At 37.3% G+C, this 21,471-nt stretch overlaps 1 protein-coding gene across 1 annotated transcript in view; it reads left to right on the plus strand.

Moving 5' to 3' along the window:
* Positions 1-21,471, plus strand: part of ANKRD42 (ankyrin repeat domain 42) — a 53,909-nt gene that overhangs the window by 30,075 nt on the left and 2,363 nt on the right. The window contains exons 9-12 of the mRNA XM_076001402.1: positions 1,246-1,351; positions 5,880-6,055; positions 9,534-9,660; positions 13,093-13,237. Of these exons, the coding sequence (XP_075857517.1) occupies positions 1,246-1,351; positions 5,880-6,055; positions 9,534-9,660; positions 13,093-13,237 (554 nt within the window). The remainder of the gene's footprint in view (positions 1-1,245; positions 1,352-5,879; positions 6,056-9,533; positions 9,661-13,092; positions 13,238-21,471) is intronic.

Below are 21,471 nucleotides of genomic sequence, written 5' to 3' on the forward strand. Positions count from 1 at the left end.
CTAGAGATTTTTAAAATACAGGATGTAACTAATGGCAAAAAATATTAGATTGTTAAAATACATAAGATAGGAATTCAGGAATAGGAATTGAGGGATGGAAGAAGTTGCTAAGGATCATGGGGATTTAGTTATAATACCTGATGTTTATATGGCACTTAACAGAGTGCAAAGCTCTTATCACATTTAATTTGTATTGCAGTTTTATGAAGCAGCAGTGTGTTCTCCTTATAAATAAAAAATCATCTATGTAAAAGATGAGGAAATTGAGGTTCAGAGAGGTCAGGTTCCTCAACTGAGGTTACATAGCTAGTAAGAGCAGAGCTACAATTTCATTCATGTTTATCATAATTCATTTATTTATTAACCCTACAGACATTTATTGAGGGTCTTTATGTGTCAGCCACTTGCTAAGTTCTGGGGATATGAAGATCATAGTCCTGTATTCAAGTCTCATTGTTTAATAGATTTAAACTCAGGTGTTTTAAGTCTATTCAGTTTGTTTTTCAGTTTCACTGTGTTTTGAAGTGGACCAAGAAGAATAAGTAGAAGTTAAATGAACACATAGTTAAGTGATGGGTCTGAGGTAGGAAGACACATAAGCAGAGTTGTGGAGGTGAAAATTAATATAGAGTGAGTGTGATTTGAGGACAAGAGTTAGACAAAGGTGGTAAACAGTTTAAGTAATCAAAAGTGGCTAAATTAGAGACCTGTACGTTTTGAGTTGTAATAGTCAGAGGAATATATATACATATATGTATGATGGAACAATACTTTTGAATTCTTTGTAGGTCCCTATGGTTGGAATGTGCTCACATTCTGTTGTGATACAAGATTGGTTAAGAGCTATTTATAGCATGAGATAAGCACTTGATAAAATTAGGAAAGCCTAGATTCTAGCTTCAAGTTCATTTCTTACTAGCCACGTGATGTTAAATAAATAAATAACCTCTTTGAGCTTCAACGTATATGTATTCAGCACCAACTAATACTTGGTAAAAGGCCTGAGTACAGTAGATATTTGATTAAATGTTTGTCTAATGAATAAATAAATAAAATAGAGAAAGTAACATTTACCCAACCTACTTTTGTTAGTTAGTGCAAGGATCAGTACTTAAGAATACTCTATAATGGTGCTGTCCAAAGTTTAGAAAATTGTTACTGATAACTTTTTGTGTATGTGTACTTTGTATATATTTTTTCTTTTGTGTGTGTGTGTGTGTTTATTTCCTTTCTTTTTTTTAACAGCTGCTGGACAAGGCCACATAGAGTGTTTGCAGTGGTTAATTAAAATGGGAGCAGACAGTAACATTACCAACAAAGCAGGGGAGAAACCCAGTGATGTTGCTAAAAGGTATATATGCCTATCTGCTTTGCTCCTTTCTTTCATTTTTAAAAAGTTTTGCATATACTCTTGTACTTAGAAATCTCTGAGAATTTAATGGAATTTTAGAGAACTCAATCAAATGTAAATGAAATGACAGTTTTCAAGCTGAATTGACATTTGATATTATATTAGCTCTTCTCTCCAAAGCAGTGATTCTCAAGTGGGAGGGGCATTTAGAAATGTGAGGAAAGGTGGTCATAATGACTGGAGAGCACCACTAACATTTAATGAGTTTGAGTCTAGGAATACTAAGTGTTCTGCAGCCCTCAGAACAGTGATGCCACAGTGAACCCTCCCACCCAAATGCCTATAGCACCCTGTTGAGAAACACTGTAATAAAAAGGAATAGTCAACATTAATAATGGAAAAATAAACCACATGGGTTTTGAAATGTATTTGGGTATTTACATTTGAATTAAATATATCACCTATTATTAAACACTGCCAGCTTATTCAGGTCAGGTTCTCAAGGAATATATAGCCCATCTAGGCGGGGCGCTAGTGGCTCACGCCTGTAATCCTAGCACTCTGGGAGGCCCAGACGGGTGGATTGCTCAAGGTCAGGAGTTTGAAACCAGCCTGAGCAAGAGCAAGACCCCGTCTCTACTATAAATAGAAAGCAATTAATTGGCCAACTAATATATATAGAAAAAATTAGCCAGGCTGGTGGCGCATGCCTGTAGTCCCAGCCACTCGGGAGGCTGAGGCAGCAGGATTGCTTGAACCCAGGAGTTTGAGGTTGCTGTAAGCTAGGCTGACGCCCCGGCACTCACTCTAGCCTGGGCGACAAAGTGAGACTCTGTCTCAAAAAAAAATTAAAATTAAAATTAAAAAAAAAAAATATATATATATATATATCTCCCATCCATTTGTTCATTTGATTATTCCTCATTTAACGTCCTGTATACTAACCATGTTTCAGGTACTGTGGTTAGCATTAGGATTACAAAGATGAGAAAACAGTCTCTGTCCTCAAGGTGCTTATAGTCTTGTGGAGAAACAAATACGCAAACAAAATTCTTAATTATAATCATTATACCATATTATATAGTATGTATAAGGTACAGTAAGAACATGGGAGAAAAAGTGTCCAAGTCTTCCTGTTTGAAAGTGAGGGAGAGACATTAATACATTAATACAGATGATGGTAAAAGTTATACAGGAAACTGCATGGGGACAGGTTTTAGATAGAGGTCAAGGAAAACTTTTTTTTTTTGAGGAAGCAACATTTATGCTGACACTTGAAGGAGGAGAAGTTCTAAGACAACAGCTGTTTGACTGTTTGAGGAACTCCATATGGTTTAAAACTGCTTGAATCTAAAGGAGGAGTGTGGGCTAACAATGGCAGATGAGGCTTGATAGATGATCGGTAGGGCCCAATCATTCACTAAATTGATGTGCAAATTTTGTTTGGAGCTGACGTTCCTTGAAACTTTGCCTGTGGGATTTCTTTGATGCTTGGAGCACAATTTTGTTGTACCTGAGATCATTATCAGCTCAGGATTATTTTATTTTTGTAAAACAGCTTTATCAAGGTATAATTGACATACAATAAAATGCACATATTTGTACAGTACAAACTGATGAGTCTTGATATATGTAAACACCTGTGTAACTATCACCATACTCAAGATAATGAACATATTCATCACCCTGAAAAGTTTCCTTCTGCCACTTTATAATCTCTCTCCCTGCCACTGCTCCCCAGTATCCTTGTTTCAAGCAAACACTAATCTGCTTTCTGTTACTACTACCTGTTACTATAGGTTTGCATTTTCTGGAGTTGTATATAAATGAAATCATACAATATGTATTTATATCTTGATTTTTTCACTTAACATAGTTATTTTGAGATTCATCTATGTGTATTAGTAGTTCATTTCCTTTTTATTGCTGAATACTATTCCATTGTATGTAGCATTCCATAGTACTACATAGTTCAATGGTCCACTCACCTGTTGAAGGGGATCTTGATTGTAGCCATTTTTTGGTGATTACGAACAAATCTGCTATAAACATTCATGTACAGGTTTTTTGTGTCAACATAAGTTTTCAATTACTTGGGTAAATGTAGGAGTAGGATTGCTAGGCCATATGCTTTAACTTTATAAGAAACTCCCAGTGTGCCTTCCAAAGTGGCTGTACCAATTTTCATTCCTGTTAGCAATGGGTGAGAATTTCTGTTACTCCACATTCTCATCAGCATTTGGTATTGTCAGTTTTTTTGATTTTAGTAATTCAAATAGTGGTATTTTCTTGTGGTTTTAATTTGCATCTTTCTAATGAAAAATGATTTTAAGCATTTTTTATGTACATATTTGCTATCTGTATATTTTCTTTGGTGAAGTGACTATTCAGATCTTTTGCCTACTTTTAAAAATTGGATTATTTTCTTGATGTTGAGTTTTAAAGGTTTTATTGATTTATTGAGTGAGTGAGTTTAGAAACATGGTCTCACTTTATTGCCAAGCATGGAGTGCAGTGACCTGATCATAGCTCACTGTAACCTCAAACTTCTGGGCTCAAGCAATCCTCCTGCCTCAGCCTCCTGAGTAGCTGGGACTACAAGCCCATGCTACTACACGTGGCTGAGTTTTAAAGGTTCTTTATATATTCTGAATACTAGTTCTTTCCAGATATATGCTTTGCAATAATGTTCTCCCAGTTGTCTTGTTTTTCATTCTCTTAGCAATGTCTTTGGAGAGCAAAAGTTTTTACTAATTTGTTTTTTTACTGATTGTACTTTTGGACTCAAATGTAAGAAATCTTTGATTAATGTAAAATTATAAATATTTTCTCCTGTGTTTTCTTCTAGCAGTTGTGTAGTTTTAAATTTTATTTGTGGTATATGATCCATTTTGAGTTAAGTTTTTGTATGTGGTCTGAGGTATGTATCCGAGTTCTTTTTTTGTGCATGGATATCCAATTGTTCTAACACTATTTGTTGAAAAGACTATCCTTTCTCCAGTGCCTTTGTCAAAATCAGTTGTCCATATACGTGTGGGCTTATTTCTGACCTATTTTGTTCATTGATCTATTTGTCTATTTTTGCACCAATATCAAATAAGTGATGAGTACCATGAATGTATCTAGGCTAATGCATAATTTCTGGTTCATATTTTTTTTTTCATGCACTTAAATGCTAGGTGTGATGTGTAGTGTTATTATAGAAATGCCCTTGAATCTGGCATAAAGCAAATTACTCAATAAAGAAACCTGTTAAATTACAACCTAGTAGTGGAGATAATGAATTCTATAAACCTTACAACTTCCTACATATGTTTATTACTATGTCTTTATTTTTTTTATTTTATTTTATTTTATTTTATTTTATTTTATTTTATTTTATTTTATTTTTTTTTTGAGACAGAGTCTCACTTTGTTGTCCAGGCTAGAGTGAGTGCCGTGGCGTCAGCCTAGCTCACAGCAACCTCAAACTCCTGGGCTCGAGTGATCCTTCTGCCTCAGCCTCCCGAGTAGCTGGGACTACAGGCATGCGCCACCATGCCCGGCTAATTTTTTTATATATATATATCAGTTGGCCAATTAATTTCTTTCTATTTATAGTAGAGACGGGGTCTCGCTCTTGCTCAGGCTGGTTTTGAACTCCTGACCTTGAGCAATCCGCCCGCCTCGGCCTCCCAAGAGCTAGGATTACAGGCGTGAGCCACAGCGCCCGGCCTATTACTATGTCTTTAATGATTTACGGTACCTGGTGAAAGGTAAGAACATATATATGTATGTATGTGGTTACATAAGTATGGGAAAATAGAATTTGAGGTTTTTATGTTTAGTGAGTAATTCTGAATGTACTAAGAGAAAGTATTAAAAATTCTAATTAGCAAAATTGTGGAAAAATATGCAAATCACATACAGTTAACAACTCCAAAACCAAGAGTATATTACTGGAAGCTTTGTAAAGGTGCAAGAAAGAGCAAAGAGAAGAGAACACGTGAATGAAAAGGTCATTATTTTTCCATTAAATTTCAAAGCCATGCCAAAGGCTTTGGGTTGAGGAAGGATGATTGAAGGGGTTAGAGCTATAGTTAGCCCTAAAACTGGAACCAGAATGAACCCTATAATCTAAATTAGGCCAATAAAAGGCAGGTAACTACAGATAATCAAATAGGATGTTTTTGGGTTTTCTATGCATTTGAGCAACTATGTTTGGAAGCATACCAAATATTCTTTTGATACTGAAGCTTCATTCCTAGTAGATTTTTACTGATAAAAAATTATGGAATCAGTCTTTAGTATGAATATTTGTCCTTAGTGTCCAGTAACTGAGTTTCCTACATAGCTGAATATATTTCCAATTGTCACTCAGCTTCAGTTATGGGTTTTTTTTTTTTTTGTTCAGGTACAGTTTGATTCTTGACTGGTGGGATGGGTTGGTAGCAGAATATACAGAGTGTAATTCCCTAAGTTATTGCAAGCTACAGTTTCAATTTCAAGAAGGTTGTAGATCTGGTTAATTATTGATTCTTTTCTTTAGGTTTGCCCATTTGGCAGCAGTGAAGCTATTAGAGGGTCTACAGAAATATGATATAGATGATGAGAATGAAATTGATGAAAATGATATGAAATTTTTTATAAGACATGGTGTCGAGGGAAGCACTGATGCAAAGGATGATTTAGGTCTGAGTGAGTCGGATAAAACAGATGCCCGAAGTAAGTTTGCTACCTCTGTTGCAATTTATCCTTTCAGAAATACCATAACCACTTTTTACTACAAAATTGGAAATTATCCTTAAGATAATTACTGTCTACAAAGCAAAATAATTTGATATTTTTTGGGAACCAGCACTAATACAAATTTTTGTACTAGGTTTTTTGAACATATAAAGAAGTATAAGAAATAGTCTGCATCTTTGAGAGGGGGAAAGTTATATAACAGAAAAAAATACTTAAATGGATTATAGGAAACAGGGAAAGAGACATCTCAAGGATTTTCATGGTTGGTTGGCAAATAACTTTTATAGATAATAATAGCAGCAAATATTTATTGTCTACTGTGTGCCAGATACATGTGTAGTTATTGGAGAAATAGCAAACACTACAAAGCACCTTATATTCTGGTTGTGGTGGTGCTCAGGTGGGAGGGTGATAAATAATTGATAGGAAAATAGATATGTAGAAAGTAAAGTAAAGTGGTGCTATAGATAACTGTTAGGCCTCTGAGGAAGTCATAAATAGTTGATAAGAAAATAGATACATAGGAAATAAAGTAAGGTGGTGCTATAGATAACTGTTAGGCCTCTGAGGAGGTGACATTTGAAGAAAGCCCTGAATAATGAAAGTGAGCCATATAAAGATCTTAGAAGAACATTTCAAGCTAAGAGAACAGTGTATGTAAAGGCCATGAGGTGAAATTGGGCATGATCAGTGTGGCTAGAGTAGAATTACTAAGGAAGTCGTGACAGATAAGGTTGGAGAAGCAAGCAGAGGCCCAATCAGATCATGTTGAGCTTAATAAGGATTTTAGATTTAAATTTTATTTTACATATTAATAGAAAGCCATTGGTAGAGTTTAGGGTAGGGAATGATGTGATCTGATTCACATTTAAAAACAAATCACTCTAGCTGTTGGGGGGGTAGTAGACTGGGGAGTGGAAAAGAGCATAACATTTCAGGTGGGTTATGAATTAGGTGGGAAGAGACATACCTACCAATGTAAGGTTGGATGAAATTCCTGATGTAATTTAAATTCGTCAAGGATACTAAATTAGAATTGTATGCGAGCAGATGTGGGAGGCTCAGATCTGTTTAGAATTTTCTGACAGTTTTATTTTAAACAGCTTTATTGAGATATAATATCATTAAATTTACCCATTTAAAATGCACAATGTAATGGTTTCTAGTATATTCACAGATTTGTGCAGCCATTACCATAATCAATTGTATGTAATTTCTATCATTCCACAAAGAAACCCCACCCTCATTTAGTAGTCACTCCCCAAATCCCCTCATCCTTATTTGAGTGAGAAATATTTGTGAGGGGATCATCGGCAGGGAATCAAGAAATTTCAAAAAGATGTCTCAGGAAAGACTGAGAACACGACTATAGCAGTTTTCTTACCGTAGTGTGCTTGATACAAATGAGCTTTCAGCACCTTTGCCACACATTGAGTCTGGCATCCACCCGGGTGCTTGCAGCTAGTGAAGGGGTACTACTATATATGAAGTCATATGCTATTTCATTGTCCCTATTTAATTGTATTCCAGGGTAAAACCCAAAGAACTAGATGGTCCCTTCTTGGGACACTAGGTTTTACCAGAGTACCTGCAGAAGACTGGTTGGGTTTCTTGTCATTACAGACTTCTTGGAATCAAGCCTCAATTCAGAGCATTTTTTTAGTGAATTATGTTTAGGCCCATGGCTTATATAACCTTATAACCATTTGAGGTTTGACTGCTGGCTCAACGTTCCTGTCACATGTCCTCTAGCCTCCACTAAGTCACCTTCAGCTATAAGGCACTTACTATTGCCCAGGAGGGTCATTTCCATCTTTTGACAGAGTTCCTGTGAGGATTAAAATGTATAAGGTACTTAGTGTAGTGCCTTGCACATCGTAGGCACTCCATAAATACATCATAGTTCGTACTGTTTTTCTTGGAAAGTTTCTGCTTTGTTAAGTTGAAATCTCTCTTCCTGGGGCTAATTCCAATTAATCCTAGTTCTTACGTCTGAGGACCCCATAGAACAGGTCTTTTAAAAAATAGCATTTCAGGCTGGTCCGAAGGTAGTGAGTTATCTCACGTGATTGTTCACAGTCAGTTACAGATTGAACTCCTTGTTCTACTACTTTCCCCCCTCCTCACTACTGCACTTGACTAGTCTTAAAAAAAAAAAAAATAGCATTTCAAATATCAAAGAAATTAATATACAAGCTAAATCTTTTCAATCTTCTCTGATTTTTTTTTCTTAATCCTCTCTGTCTTCTTGCTTGCTAGCAGTTATTATGGTGGTTCCCAAACCTGTCTGCCCTTCAGAATTGTCTGAGGAGCTTTCATTAAGTACAGATACCTGTATTTGTAGGTCTGGAATGGGGTTCAAGCATGTGTACTTTTTTAAAAAACACCCCAGTTGATTATGGTATATGCAATTTGGATCTTGCAGCTCTAACCCTATTGGTAGATAAATCAGAGTGGTAAGTGTTAGGAAGAGGCTGTGATTTGCTAAACTGGTCCTGTAAAGTAGTTTCTCAACTTTTAAACTCTTGACATTTTGAGCCTGATAATTATTTATTTTTATTAAGAAAATAATTGATAGATTCCATTCTAAAAAATGAGTAGTCAACATAACTGACCTGTGGTAATGGTTGGAAAGTGGAGAGAAAGTAAACTGTCTTTGGTAATTGACTTATTCTTTTTTTCTCTTTTTAAAAAATGTTAATAGAATTGGGGGGGGGGTATAAGTTGGATTCCATTACATGTACCAGGTAATTATTTTTGTTGAGGGGGGGTTCTGTGCATTGTAAGATGCTTAGCAGTATCCTTAGCTTTTACCCACTAGATGCCAGTAGCTTCCCTTTCTCTCCCCACTCCCAGACTGTGACAGGCAAAAAGGTCTCTAGATGTTGGCAAATGACCTTTAGGGGAAATAAATCACCCCAGGTAAAGAACCACTCCTTTACCAGATGGAAAAATTACAGTTTTGATAGTTGGAGAATAGTTCAAAATATTTCTCAACATACTTCCTTCTCACAGAATCCTCTTGCATAGATATTATAAGTGACTAATCACAAAATTTGGGGCTGATTAGTTCTGGTTTACTTTAAGCATATTTCCATTTTTCTAATTTTCTTACATACAGTAGATAATGCACAATCCTGTAATACACCACTAGTCCTAAAATACAGTCTTCTTTAAAACTTCTTGTTCATAGCATTAACATTCATAATCATCTGATACATGCTCCAGTAGCAGGGAAAGAATCCTCCATTTAGGTATTTTATTGCTTGCTCATTCTAATATTGTGTTACTGATATTTATTCTTCTTTGTATATGCCACCTTCCCTCCCGCCTCCTCCCACCAAAACACAGACTCTGGCTCTGAAGGATGAATATGCTCAAGAGGACCATTACCCTGTGAGCACATGAGCTGTTGTCTGTCTAAACTAGTTTCCTATTCAACTCTGTCTTACAGTGAGAGCTTATAAGAAAATTGTAGAATTGAGACACCTCCTGGGAATTGCTGAAAGCAACTATAAACACTTGGGAGGGATCACAGAAGAAGATCAAAAGCAGAAGAAAGAACGGTTCGAGTCTGAAAAGTAATGTTTTTTGAAACTTAATGATTTGTTTTTAGTTTCCTCTCTAAGTGCCATGTAAGGGTTTGTTGATCAGTAGCTTGTTCTTTCATCCTGCCAAAGGGGTTAGGTTTCATTCTGTTTCCCTCCTAAGGCCCCAGATGAGGAATTAAGATTTTTTTTTTTAAATTGTGGTCAAATACATATAAGATAAAATTTACCCTCTTAACCATTTTTAAGTGTACAGTTTAGTAGTGTTAAGTACATTCACATTGTTTTGCCACCAATCTCCAGAACTCTTTTCATCTTGCAAAACTGATACTCTATAAGGAAGTAAGGTTTTTTTTTTTTGAAACCACAGCTACTTTTCAACCGGTATAGGTGACACAGTCTTTAAACATTCACATCAGGTTGGACTGCCCATTCATGAATCTGTGATTCAGTCTTGTGTTCACTGACTATAGTACCCATCAGAGAATACTTGGGTACAGAGGCTGTGAGTGGGTATATTGCTGTCATCACCTTTCACTTCCTGTACCCTAAATTGGCTCTCTGGATATCGGGTACCTCTTAAATTATAGTTGGCTCTCTGAATCCATGGGTTCTGCATCCATGGATTCAACCAACTGTGAATTGAAAATATTTGGATGGTTGTGTCTGTACTGAACGTGTACAGACTATTTTTCCTTGTCATTTCCAGTCCCCTACAGATACCAAGGGATGATTGTAATTAATAGCTGCTGGAATAATTATGCCTCCTGCTTCTTTCCTCCCACTGCCTCTCTACCTGTTTATCTGCTTTCTAGAATGGACAAGGAACAAAGAGAGACAAAAGAGAGGAGATATCTAGTTTAATCAAACATGGGTCTGTAAAGAGAACCACACATGGATTCCCTTTCTCGTTCTCTGTTTTCCTTGTCCTTTCCTTTGGGTGTTTCCCTCATACTCTCAGAACCTTCTGTTCCCCTTTCCTTCACCCATTTTTGAATCTAGTCTCATTAAGAGGTCTGGTAAATGTATTCAGAGTAACATCTAAATCTTCGATAAGGATTAACGTGTTATCCTTCCATGGATGGGCACTTGGAATTTAAACAGAAAGCAAAACCTTAGGCCAAAATATTGTACTGTGATTTTAGACACTAGGGCAGCTGTGGCAGACCAATTTCTTTCTTTCTTGTTTTTTTAATCAAGGGCCTTCTTGGTATCTCACCAATTACATCATGTAGGAAGCTGTCTTCTGTGTTTACATTGCTTAAAGTGTTTCAAGATATAGACAATTTTTAGTGTTAGCCTTGGCCTAAGAGCCTGACTAAAAGTTCTTAGATCCCTTATAGTCTGGAAAAATACTTCACAGAGGAACAATTGTTTCCTAGTAATGACTTTAAATTTTGGGTTTCTTTGTTTTTCTTCTAAAGCAGATTATACTATACTATCATTAATGCTATTTTTATTACTTCTGAGCACTGCTATATGCTAGGCACTAGAAAAACCCCCTTACATACATTATCTCTTGCAATGTTCACAACTACATGAACTATTATTTTGCTATACAGATTAGGAAACCAAGACTTACAGAGGTTAAGTAACTTTTGTAAAGTCACAGAGGAAGTAGTGATGGTGGGGGAGAAGCCAGGATTTGAGCCTGAATCTATGACTCTAACGCTAGTTAAGATCATTACAATTTTAATTTTTACTCTAATGGTCACAGAATAGTCTGTCAGTGCGGAATGGCTATATTATTGATGCAAGTGATTTTTGAACATTTTTTTTTTAAAAGATTGCTTTTAGCCTCGTGCCAGAATGTTGTTTTACATAAGCTGAGACTGCAGTGTTTTTTTCTAAACTCCACCCTGAGTGAGTTTTAATTCTTCTCTAGTATTTGTTTTCCACTTTGTGTTAAGTGCAACTTAAGACATGCACTCTTTGGGTGCAAACTCCTGATCTTAGATATTGTTGTAAGGAAAAACTGGACAGGTGTTGGTTTCAGAGATGTCTTTTTGATTTTGTTGTTATATGTTAGATCAGACTCACTATACAATAAAACATAGTTGTGTTCCCCTGTCCAGGGGATGATTCTCCCTTCTTATTTGCTGAACTTCTAGGCTTCCACAGTTGACATTCTTCTTCCTTGGCCCTAATCTTAACCCCATTGACTTCTGTATCAGAACTACTACTATATATTCTTCGACTGCCCTCTTAGGACCTGGCACTTAACCCAGCATGCCTTGGGAGATCTGTTCCTCTCACCTTTTTCATAAGGCTGAAATAACAACAAAAAAAGAACTGGTTCAAGTCACATCTCTTGTCTGGATTATTGTAGCATCCTCCTAATATATCAGCCAGCTTCCTCTCCCTGCCTCATCTCAAACCTACCTACCCTTTAGTCTGTTTTCAACACAGCATTCAGAGTAATCATATTAAAACTTAAGTCAGACCATGCTATTTCTCTACTGAAACCCTCCTATAGCTTCCCATTGCTCTCAAAGTAAAAGCCAAAGTCCTTACTGTGAATATAAGGCCCTACTTGTTCTGACTCTCATTTATTTCTCTGACATACACTACTTTGCTTTTTATTCTTTAAACTACTCTAGCACATTGGCCTTTGGTTTTCTTGTGCTTCAGCAAGCATACTTCTGTCTTAGGGCCTTTGCATTTGTCCCCTGTCTATAAAGTTCTTCCCCTGATGTCTACATGATTATCTCTCTTATTCCTTTAGGACTTTGCTCAGCAGCCCCCTTCTCTTACCTAGCCACTATATTAACTCTTTCCTCCACATTTTATATTATTCTTTCCTGTTTTATTTCTTTTTCTCCCTTAGCACATATCCAACATACCATATATTTTACTTATTTATTTTCTTTCTTTTTTTTTTTTTTTTTGAGACAGAGTCTCGCTTTGTTGCCCAGGCTAGAGTGAGTGCCGTGGCGTCAACCTAGCTAACAGCAACCTCAAATTCCTGGGCTCAAGCAATCCTTCTGCCTCAGCCTCCTGAGCTGAGACTACAGGCATGGGCCACCATGCCCGGCTTATTTTATATATATATATATTAGTTGGCCAATTAATTTCTTTCTATTTATAGTAGAGACGGGGTCTTGCTCTTGCTCAGGCTGGTTTCAAACTCCTGACCTTGAGTGATCCACCTGCCTCAGCCTCCCAGATTGCTAGGATTACAGGGGTGAGCCACCATGCCTGGCCTACTTACTTATTTTCTTTACTGTCTGTCTTCCTCTACATCTAGGGTAAGGTCCAGGACAGCAGATTTTGGTCTTTTGTTCACTGCCATATCCCCAGTGCATAGATTGATGCTGGTTCATAGTAGACCCCCAGTACATATTTGTTGAATAAAGGTTTTCTTTGTTTTATTTGCCTTAAATACAATGCATAGATGCTTTCCAGTACTGCCAAATAATTGTTAGTTGATGTTGGAGATTGACTGAAAAAAAACTTTTTTGATAGGACCATCAAAGAACTGCAGAGCCAGCTGGAGTATGAACGACTACGTAGAGAAAAATTAGAATGTCAGCTGGATGAATATCGAGCAGAAGTGGATCAACTCAGGGAAACTCTGGAAAGAATTCATGGCCCCAACTTTACAGCTATGGTTGGTGTCCTTCTTAACACATTTAGTTTTCTTGAGAAATAGTATATAAGAGTGGTTAAAAGTACAAGCTTTCGGCTGCTGGGGCTGTTTGGGTTAGAATCCTGGCTACAACCTTTTTGATTTGGGCAAATCATTTAAACTCTTTTTGCCTCAATTGTAAACTGGAGATAATATTAATAAATTATACTTCTAGAGCTGATGTCAGGATTAAAGGAATATATATGTGTGTGTGTGTATAAACTATATATGTAACTATATGACTGTATATATACACATATCCATATGTATCCATATATATATATATGTGTATGTATATATATATATATATATATATATATATATATATATATATGTTAGAACAGCAGCCTAGTTCATAAGTGTGCAGTGTTATTATTGTACCATATAAGGAAAAAAAATTTTTTTTTTTTTTTTTTTTTGAGACAGAGTCTCGCTTTGTTGCCCAGGCTAGAATGAGTGCCGTGGCGTCAGCCTAACTCACAGCAACCTCAAACTCCTGGGCTCAAGCAATCCTTCTGCCTCAGCCTCCCAAGTGGCTGGGACTACAGGCATGCGCCACCATGCCTGGCTAATTTTTTCTATATACATTATTTGGCCAATTAATTTCTTTCTATTTATAGTAGAGGCAGGGTCTCGCTCTTGCTCAGGCTGGTTTCGAACTCCTGACCTCAAGCAATCCGCCCGCCTCGGCCTCCCAGAGAGCTAGGATTACAGGCGTGAGCCACCGCGCCCGGCAGGAGAAAATATTTTTATAAGCAGAGTAATCAATAAGAATTCTAAGGCAGCAAGGAGAGAGCAGAATAAGATGGCCAAATAGAAATCTTTAGCGATCATCCCTCCACACAAACACCAAATTCAGTAACTATCCATGCAAGCAAACACCCTGAAGAACCAAAAATCAGAGGATGAAGACTTTCTCAATGATTTGAACAGCATCATCATTTTTTATTGGTAATAGCCACTAGCAAGTAAAGCTTAGATGAAACTTAAAAAAAAGAATTCTAAGATAGCTGGGGAATGTGTATAGTTAATATTATAAATAACCAAGATAAAGTGCTTTGAATAGAATCCATTTTGGAAAGCTTCAGCTTCTCCAAAGAATAGCTTTGAAAGGAGAAAAGCCAGCATAGAAGTTGTCATAGCATCCTTTTACTCAGAGTAAAGAAATAATGTTTGTGCAACACTTTACCTTTATAAAGTTCTTTTGCATGTTTTCTTATTGTATGTCCTTTGACCTGACCCCATTTTTTTTTTTTTTTAGACAGTCTCGCTTTGTTGTCCAGACTAGAGTGAGTGCTGTGGTGTCAGCCTAGCTCACAGCAACCTCAAACTCCTGGGCTCAAGCAATCCTGCTACCTCACCCTCCCAAGTAGCTGGGACTACAGGCATGTGCCACCATGCCCGGCTAATTTTTTCTATATATATTAGTTGGCCAATTAATTAATTTCTTTCTATTTATAGTAGATACGGATCTGGGGTCTCGCTTTTGCTAAGGCTGGTTTCAAACTCCTGGCCTCAAGCAATCCGCCTGCCTCGGCCTTCCAGAGTGCTAGGATTACAGGCATGAGCCACCGTGCCCGGCCGACCTGACCCCATTTAACATATGAGGAAACCAAGGCTGAGAGAGGTTAAGTGACTTGTCTAAATTCACACAGCTAGTAATGATGGGATCACTATTCAGTCTCTAGTCTTTTGACCCCATTGCCATTGCTCTTTTCATAGCAGGAATTACGAATTTGGAATTCAGAATATAGGCTTAGAAAATAGAAAAATGTTTAGAGTTGGCAAAAAGGACAAATATGTAGAAGGGAGCAAAGAATAAACATGAGAAACATACAAAGAACAAGTACAGAAAAGCAGGTGGAGTATAGAAAAAAGAGTAAAAGTGTCAGCAAGAAACCCTAAGTGATGCTTGTATTTCATGTTATCTAGTCTCAGTAGAACAGGCAGGAAGTACACTGGGGAAACTTTGACACTTATTCTCTTCTGTGAGTGAAGAGGGCCATGATTCAGTCCTTGTGGACAGCTGTTTGTGACATAGTGTAGGGATTCAGGTACATTTCATATTTTCTTTCCATAGGGAAGATTTTCCTTCAGTCATCATGGATGAATGAATTCTATTTCAGAACTCTGTCATCTCAGATAATCATAAAAACTTCCTGGCTTCTGTTTATTTTGCAAAAACTAACCATTAGCAAAAATATTAGTGGGAATATTTTTAATTACCACTTTAAAAATATTAAAATAATATATGTGCTTGTTGTAAAATGTTGAAAACAGGATAGGTGTTCCTCCTTACACCAAGTTCCACCCTCCCGAGGAAGCTAGTTTGGTACATCTCGAATTAGAGAAAATTCTATTTATCTACAAACACATATGTGTATTTCCATATATATATATATATGAATACAAATACTTCCTCAGTTTCTCTAGATTTTGATGTCTTACCAGTGCTTGATTTTCCAAGGGATTTTAATTAACTATAACAATTAATCTATTCTCTTCATTCTTGCAATGCTCTTCTTATAGCATCTTTAGCCCCCAGGGAAACTGTAGTATCAGGGAGGCCAGCTGTGTTGTCATGTGGTATTGGCTAGAGGGCTAGAGGACACAGAATCATTCTTAAGCTACCATTGACACTCAAATCTGTTACCTCTCTACCTTGTGGCAGGGACTCTGTGACTCCCAGTCTCCTCAAAGGTAGGAACGTCAGTTGTTCTTTAGCTGCCTAGGTCAGACAATCTTTTGGGATCACCCAAGCTGCATTCTATCTTTTGAGTCATTACAAACTGATTGCTTATAATTTTTTTTTTGTAGTTATTTAAAAATTCTGTTTTCTTTGTCTGTTCTCAGGTTGGGTATGACTTTATACTCCACAGTCTAGCTTCCCTAAAACCTCACACTACCAACATATAGGCTTTCAGGAGAGCCAACTCAAGGTCTCTGTACTCTGGGCCCATTGGTTTTTGCAATCTGGCTTTAGGTTATGCTCAATTTCTGAAAATAGGCAAATGTCACTGACCCCTCATGGCAGGTACAACTCTGGCATTGCTTATTTTCTCTTTTGCCAAAGCTTGAGTCACCATTTCCTCACTTTAAAATGAGGGCTATTAATTACCTTAACCTTATGGGATTGTATTGATGTTAAATGAAATATTGTGCAGAAATCCTGAGTTGCAGTTTCTGGCACACAGAGGCATTCACTATATAGTAGTGTTCACTGTATTATTTTCTCCCTTTCTTTTTTTCATTTTCGATATTAGAGGTGAATAGACATGATCAGTGGATAAATAAATGGGTAGAGCCTCTTGCATCTAAGAATAAGAAGAGTTCATTTTGAAGTCTAATTATATGTAAGTATAAATAAAATGAACTTCAGGATTCATTTATATGGATTTCTCAAGAAGCTGTGACTAAATCTCTCCTGCCACCTTCTGGTTGGGATCTATGATTGCATAGAATTGTACCTTTAAGGAATTTGTAATAGTATAATTTTTATTTAGGAAAAAAATTCTTAAAATAGTTTTTTAGGATAGTTTGATATATATAAAGCACTTTAATGGGTTTTTTTTAAATAACAGAACAACTGTTTTTATAGTACTTTCAGATATTATCTCATCTTAGTCTACATCAACACTATGAGGAGGTAGAAATGATTTTTTTTTTGATCCCCAAATAAGGGGGGATCAAATGTAAGGAAGTTGAAACTCAGAGACTTTGAGAGAATTTCACAGCTAATGTGAAGCAGGAACAAACTCAGAATCTCTGCCTCCAGATCATATTTCTCTAATACTTCTGGTAAATGACTGTCAAATTCATACTTTAGCACTATGTCCCATCAGGCATCCCCACCTGTATTTCTCACAGTCAGCTGGATATTTCCACCTGAAATTCCTAGTAGTGCCTAATTTTAAAAATGTCTAGAACCAAACTCAACATCAAGACCTGCCATCTAGGCTGGGCACGGTGGCTCATGCCTGTAATCCTAGCACTCTGGGAGGCCGAGGCAGGCGGATTGCTCGAGGTCAGGAGTTCGGACCAGGAGCAAGAGTGAGACCCCTGTCTCTACTATAAATAGAAAGAAATTAATTGGCCAACTAATATATATATAGAAAAAAATTAGCCGGACATGGTGGTGCATGCCTGTAGTCCCAGCTACTTGGGAGGCTGAGGAAGAAAAGGATTGCTTGAGCCCAGGAGTTTGAGGTTGCTGTGAGCTAGGCTGTTGCCATGGCACTCAATCTAGCCTGAGCAACAAAGTAAGACTCTGTCTCAAAAAAAAAAAGACCTGCCATCTTTGCATTTAAATGAATGGCATCATTTTCTCAACTACCTGGTTTTGGACTCTTAAAGTCACAAGTAGCCTTGCTTTCTCCCTTAGCCCATACAGAAGGGGGCTCATCCCATAGATAAGAACATAGTGTCTACTTTCACTGCTTCTCCTGTTTAGGTTTCTATATCTTTTTAACTGAACTACTGTGATAGAAGTTCAGTATCTAGTCTTTCCTTATCCAAATCCATTTGACTCATTGCATATAGTCAGCTTGATTTTTTTTGTCACTCTTTGGATTGAAAAATCTTCTTTGCCTGAATTAAGTATTAATTCTTCAGTTTTACATTCAGTTGTAACCTACCTACTAGCTTTATTTTTTGTCTATTCTACAGGTAGCCTGTATTTTTTCTCTCCTCCTCTCCTCTCCTCTCCTCTCCTCTCCTCTCCTCTCCTCTCCTCTCCTCTCCTCTCCTCTCCTCTCCTCTCCTCTCCTCTCCTCTCCTCTCCTCTCCTCTCCTCCCCTCCCCTCCCCTCCCCTCCCCTCCCCTCCCCTCCCCTCCCCTCCCCTCCCCTCCCCTCCCCTCCCCTCCCCTCCCCCTCCCCTCCCCCTCCCCCTCCCCCTCCCCTCCCCTCCCCCTCCCCTTCCTTCCCCCTTCCCTTCCCCCTTTCCCTTTCCTCCCTCTTCTCCTTCTCCCTCTCTCCCCTTCTCTGTCCCTCCCTTCCTTCCTTCCCTCCCTCCCTCCCTCCCTGGGAGGGTCTCTATTGCCCAGGCTACAGTGCAGTGGCATCATCATAGCTCACCACAACCTCAAATTCCTGGGGTCAAGTGATCTTCCTTGTCTCAGCCTCCCAAAGCACTGGGATTATAGGAATGGCCACCACCACTGGCCATAGCTTGTGTTTTCTGAAGTTATTGCACACTTTCTCATCAAGCCTTTGTTCATTTTGTCCATCGACTCTGCCTCTCAAAATCCTCATTTGTCACTCCTTTCCTAATCCTTCTGATTATATGTGACTTCTCCTTCCACTAAGCTTTTTGTACTTCTCTGAGGGCTTCTCATCATTTGTGTTAAGGCTTGATTGGGTACTTACTTTGCTCACAGTACCAAAAATTTAAGTTTCATGAGATCATCTAACTTACCTTAATAATAACATCTTGGTCATTGTCGACAACAGGCATTGAGTACTTGTTGTATGTTGGGCTTAGTATTCAGCAGGTGTTATCTTCATTTTACAAATGAAGAAACCAACTCTCAGATAATATAATCAATTTGTGAAGTTATACAGCTTGTCAGATGGGTAGCCATGATTTCAACCTAACTAGCCTGAAGTCCATGCTTTTAACTTTGTTACTGACATTTTTAGCCCCTCAACCTCCTTTTCTTACTGGAGGAAAATTTATTTAAAAAAATTCATCTTTGGGCCAAGCATGGTGGCTCACGCCTGTAATCCTAGCTCTTTGGGAAGCCAACATGGGAGGATCGCTCAAGGTCAGGAGTTCAAGACTAGCCTGAGCAAGAGTGAGACCTCCGTTTCTACTATAAATAGAAAGAAATTAATTGGCCAACTAAAAACATATAGAAAAAAAATTAGCCGGGCATGGTAGCGCATGCCTGTAGTCCCAGCTACTCAGGAGGCTGAGGCAGAAGGATTGCTTGAGCCCAGGAGTTTGAGGTTGCTGTGAGCTAGGTTGACGCCACGGCACTCTAACCCAGGCAACAGAGTGAGACTCTGTCTCAAAAAAAAAAAACAAAACATCTTTCAAAATTTTTGATGATAGTTCTTCAATTGTTAATTTACTTACAAATATTTAAATGTAAAATTGATAGTAATTTTGTTAAAATGTTACTTATATTGGGATTATACACTATAAGTTCAAACATATTTCAAGATGTGTTTTAAATTTGAAGTTGAGGTGACAAAGTAACATGTTAGGACATCTTTGTGCCCTTGGAGTAGGACAAAAATGGATAGGCTGGAATTCATTAAAAGCTAACATCAATGGATTTGAAAAGGCATGCCTAAGTATAGGAAAAAATGTATATCCTTCCCATATCTCTTTCTCCCATCTGAGAAAGAAGTCATATCTAGAATGTATAAAGAACTTAAGTCAATATGAAAAAGACAATCCAGTAAAAAACTGGACAAGACTTGAATAGGCATTTCATTAAAAAAGATATCCAAATGGCTAACAAACACATGAAAATGTCCTCAAAAATTATCAGAAATGTAAATTAAAACCCAAAGAAGATACTAATGGATACCCACCAGAATGGCAAAAATTAAAACAAAACAGACATTACCAAGTATTGGTGAGGATGTTGAGAGACTAGAACTATTATATACCACTGGTGGAAGTGTAAATCACTTTTGAAGATTATTTGGCAGTATCTATTAAAGCTGAACTTACACATACCTAGGACTCATTAATTCCTAGTGGAATTTAGTACATGTCTCTTTGTGTGCACAGTGAACACCAAAAGACATATACAAGAGTGTTCATATAAGCATTATTGTAAATATTCCCCAAATTAGAAATAATCCAAAAATCCCATCAACAGTAAGAATCAATAAATAGATTTTGCTGTATTCATACACTGGAATATTATACAGTAATGAAAATGTATGAATTGCTACTATACTGAAATGAACGAATTTCACAATGCTGAGCAAAAGAAGATAATACAAAAGAATACAGGCTGTAAGATTTCCTGTTGTCCAAATAGGCAAAATAAATCAAGTCAGTAGCGCCTGGGAGGGGGCAAATGGAGGCTTCTGGGATGCTGGTAATGTTCAACTCTTGATCATAGTTGTGGTCACACTTCATAAAAATTCACTGAGCTATACATCTTTCTTTGTGATCTTTGGTATGTATAATTAAATAAAAATGTTTATTAAAAAATTTAAATTACATGGGCACTATAATAGCTTTGGCAGAGATGTCTGTCCACAGAGAGATTTATGTAGCACTGAACTCATACCTTCTTTCTTCCGAACACATATTATTCAGGAAGTCATTGGTGTAAAGCTTTGAGCAATATTCGCTAATCAAGAATGGTTGACCTGGAACTGGTAATATTCTATGATTACCTTATTTTCTACCTACAAGTATTTGGAACTGGATTGGACATTGATATGGTCTCTGCTGGGCTTCTCTCTGAGCACTCAGGTCCTAGCCTGTGAGCATACAATAGTCCTTGGAGCAATTTGAGGGCTTAAGTGAGCTTATGCAGGTCTAGCTCTTAGTGTGGGGAAATTCTAGAAGTTTGTGTGTGATTTCTGTCTCTTTCTCTTTTTCTTTGATTACAGTCTCTTTCTTTTATTTTATTTTATTTTTTGTTTTGACACTGTTAGGAAGAGTTTGTCCTGCTAAGTAAGAATTTGGAATTTTCTCCAAAAATTCCTTCCTCATTTTTGAGACAGGCTTTGTCCCCCAAGCTTTGTCCCCCAAGCTGGAGTGCAGTAGTACAGTTTGAGCCCACTGCAGGCCCAAATTCCTGGGTTCAAGTAGTACTCCTGCCTCAGCGTTTTGAGTAGCTGGGACTATATACAAGTGCGCACCACTGCACCCAGCTAATTTTTAAAATTTTTGAAGAGATGAAGTTTTGCTATGTTGTCCAAGCTGGTCTCGAACTCCTGGCTTCAAGCGATCCTCCTGCCTCAGCCTCCTAGAGTTCTGGGGTTACAGGAATTTTCTCCTTTTAGTTTCATATGAGGTCTAGAACTTCTCAGAGTGCATGGACTTTTTAAAAAAAATAAGAATTCCATATACCCAAGCAATAATTTGTAGATCCATAAATTCTGTCAATAGTTTCATGTGTAGAATCATTAATCTCTTCAATAAGCCTGTAAATTCTTTCAGGGCAAAATACACTGGTTATATTTTAAATATATACATTTTAAAAATATATACAGAGATTTTTGTCTAATTTTATTCTAGTAA

Source organism: Microcebus murinus, chromosome 4 (assembly GCF_040939455.1).
Source record: "Microcebus murinus isolate Inina chromosome 4, M.murinus_Inina_mat1.0, whole genome shotgun sequence".
Taxonomy (NCBI): Eukaryota; Metazoa; Chordata; class Mammalia; order Primates; family Cheirogaleidae; genus Microcebus; species Microcebus murinus.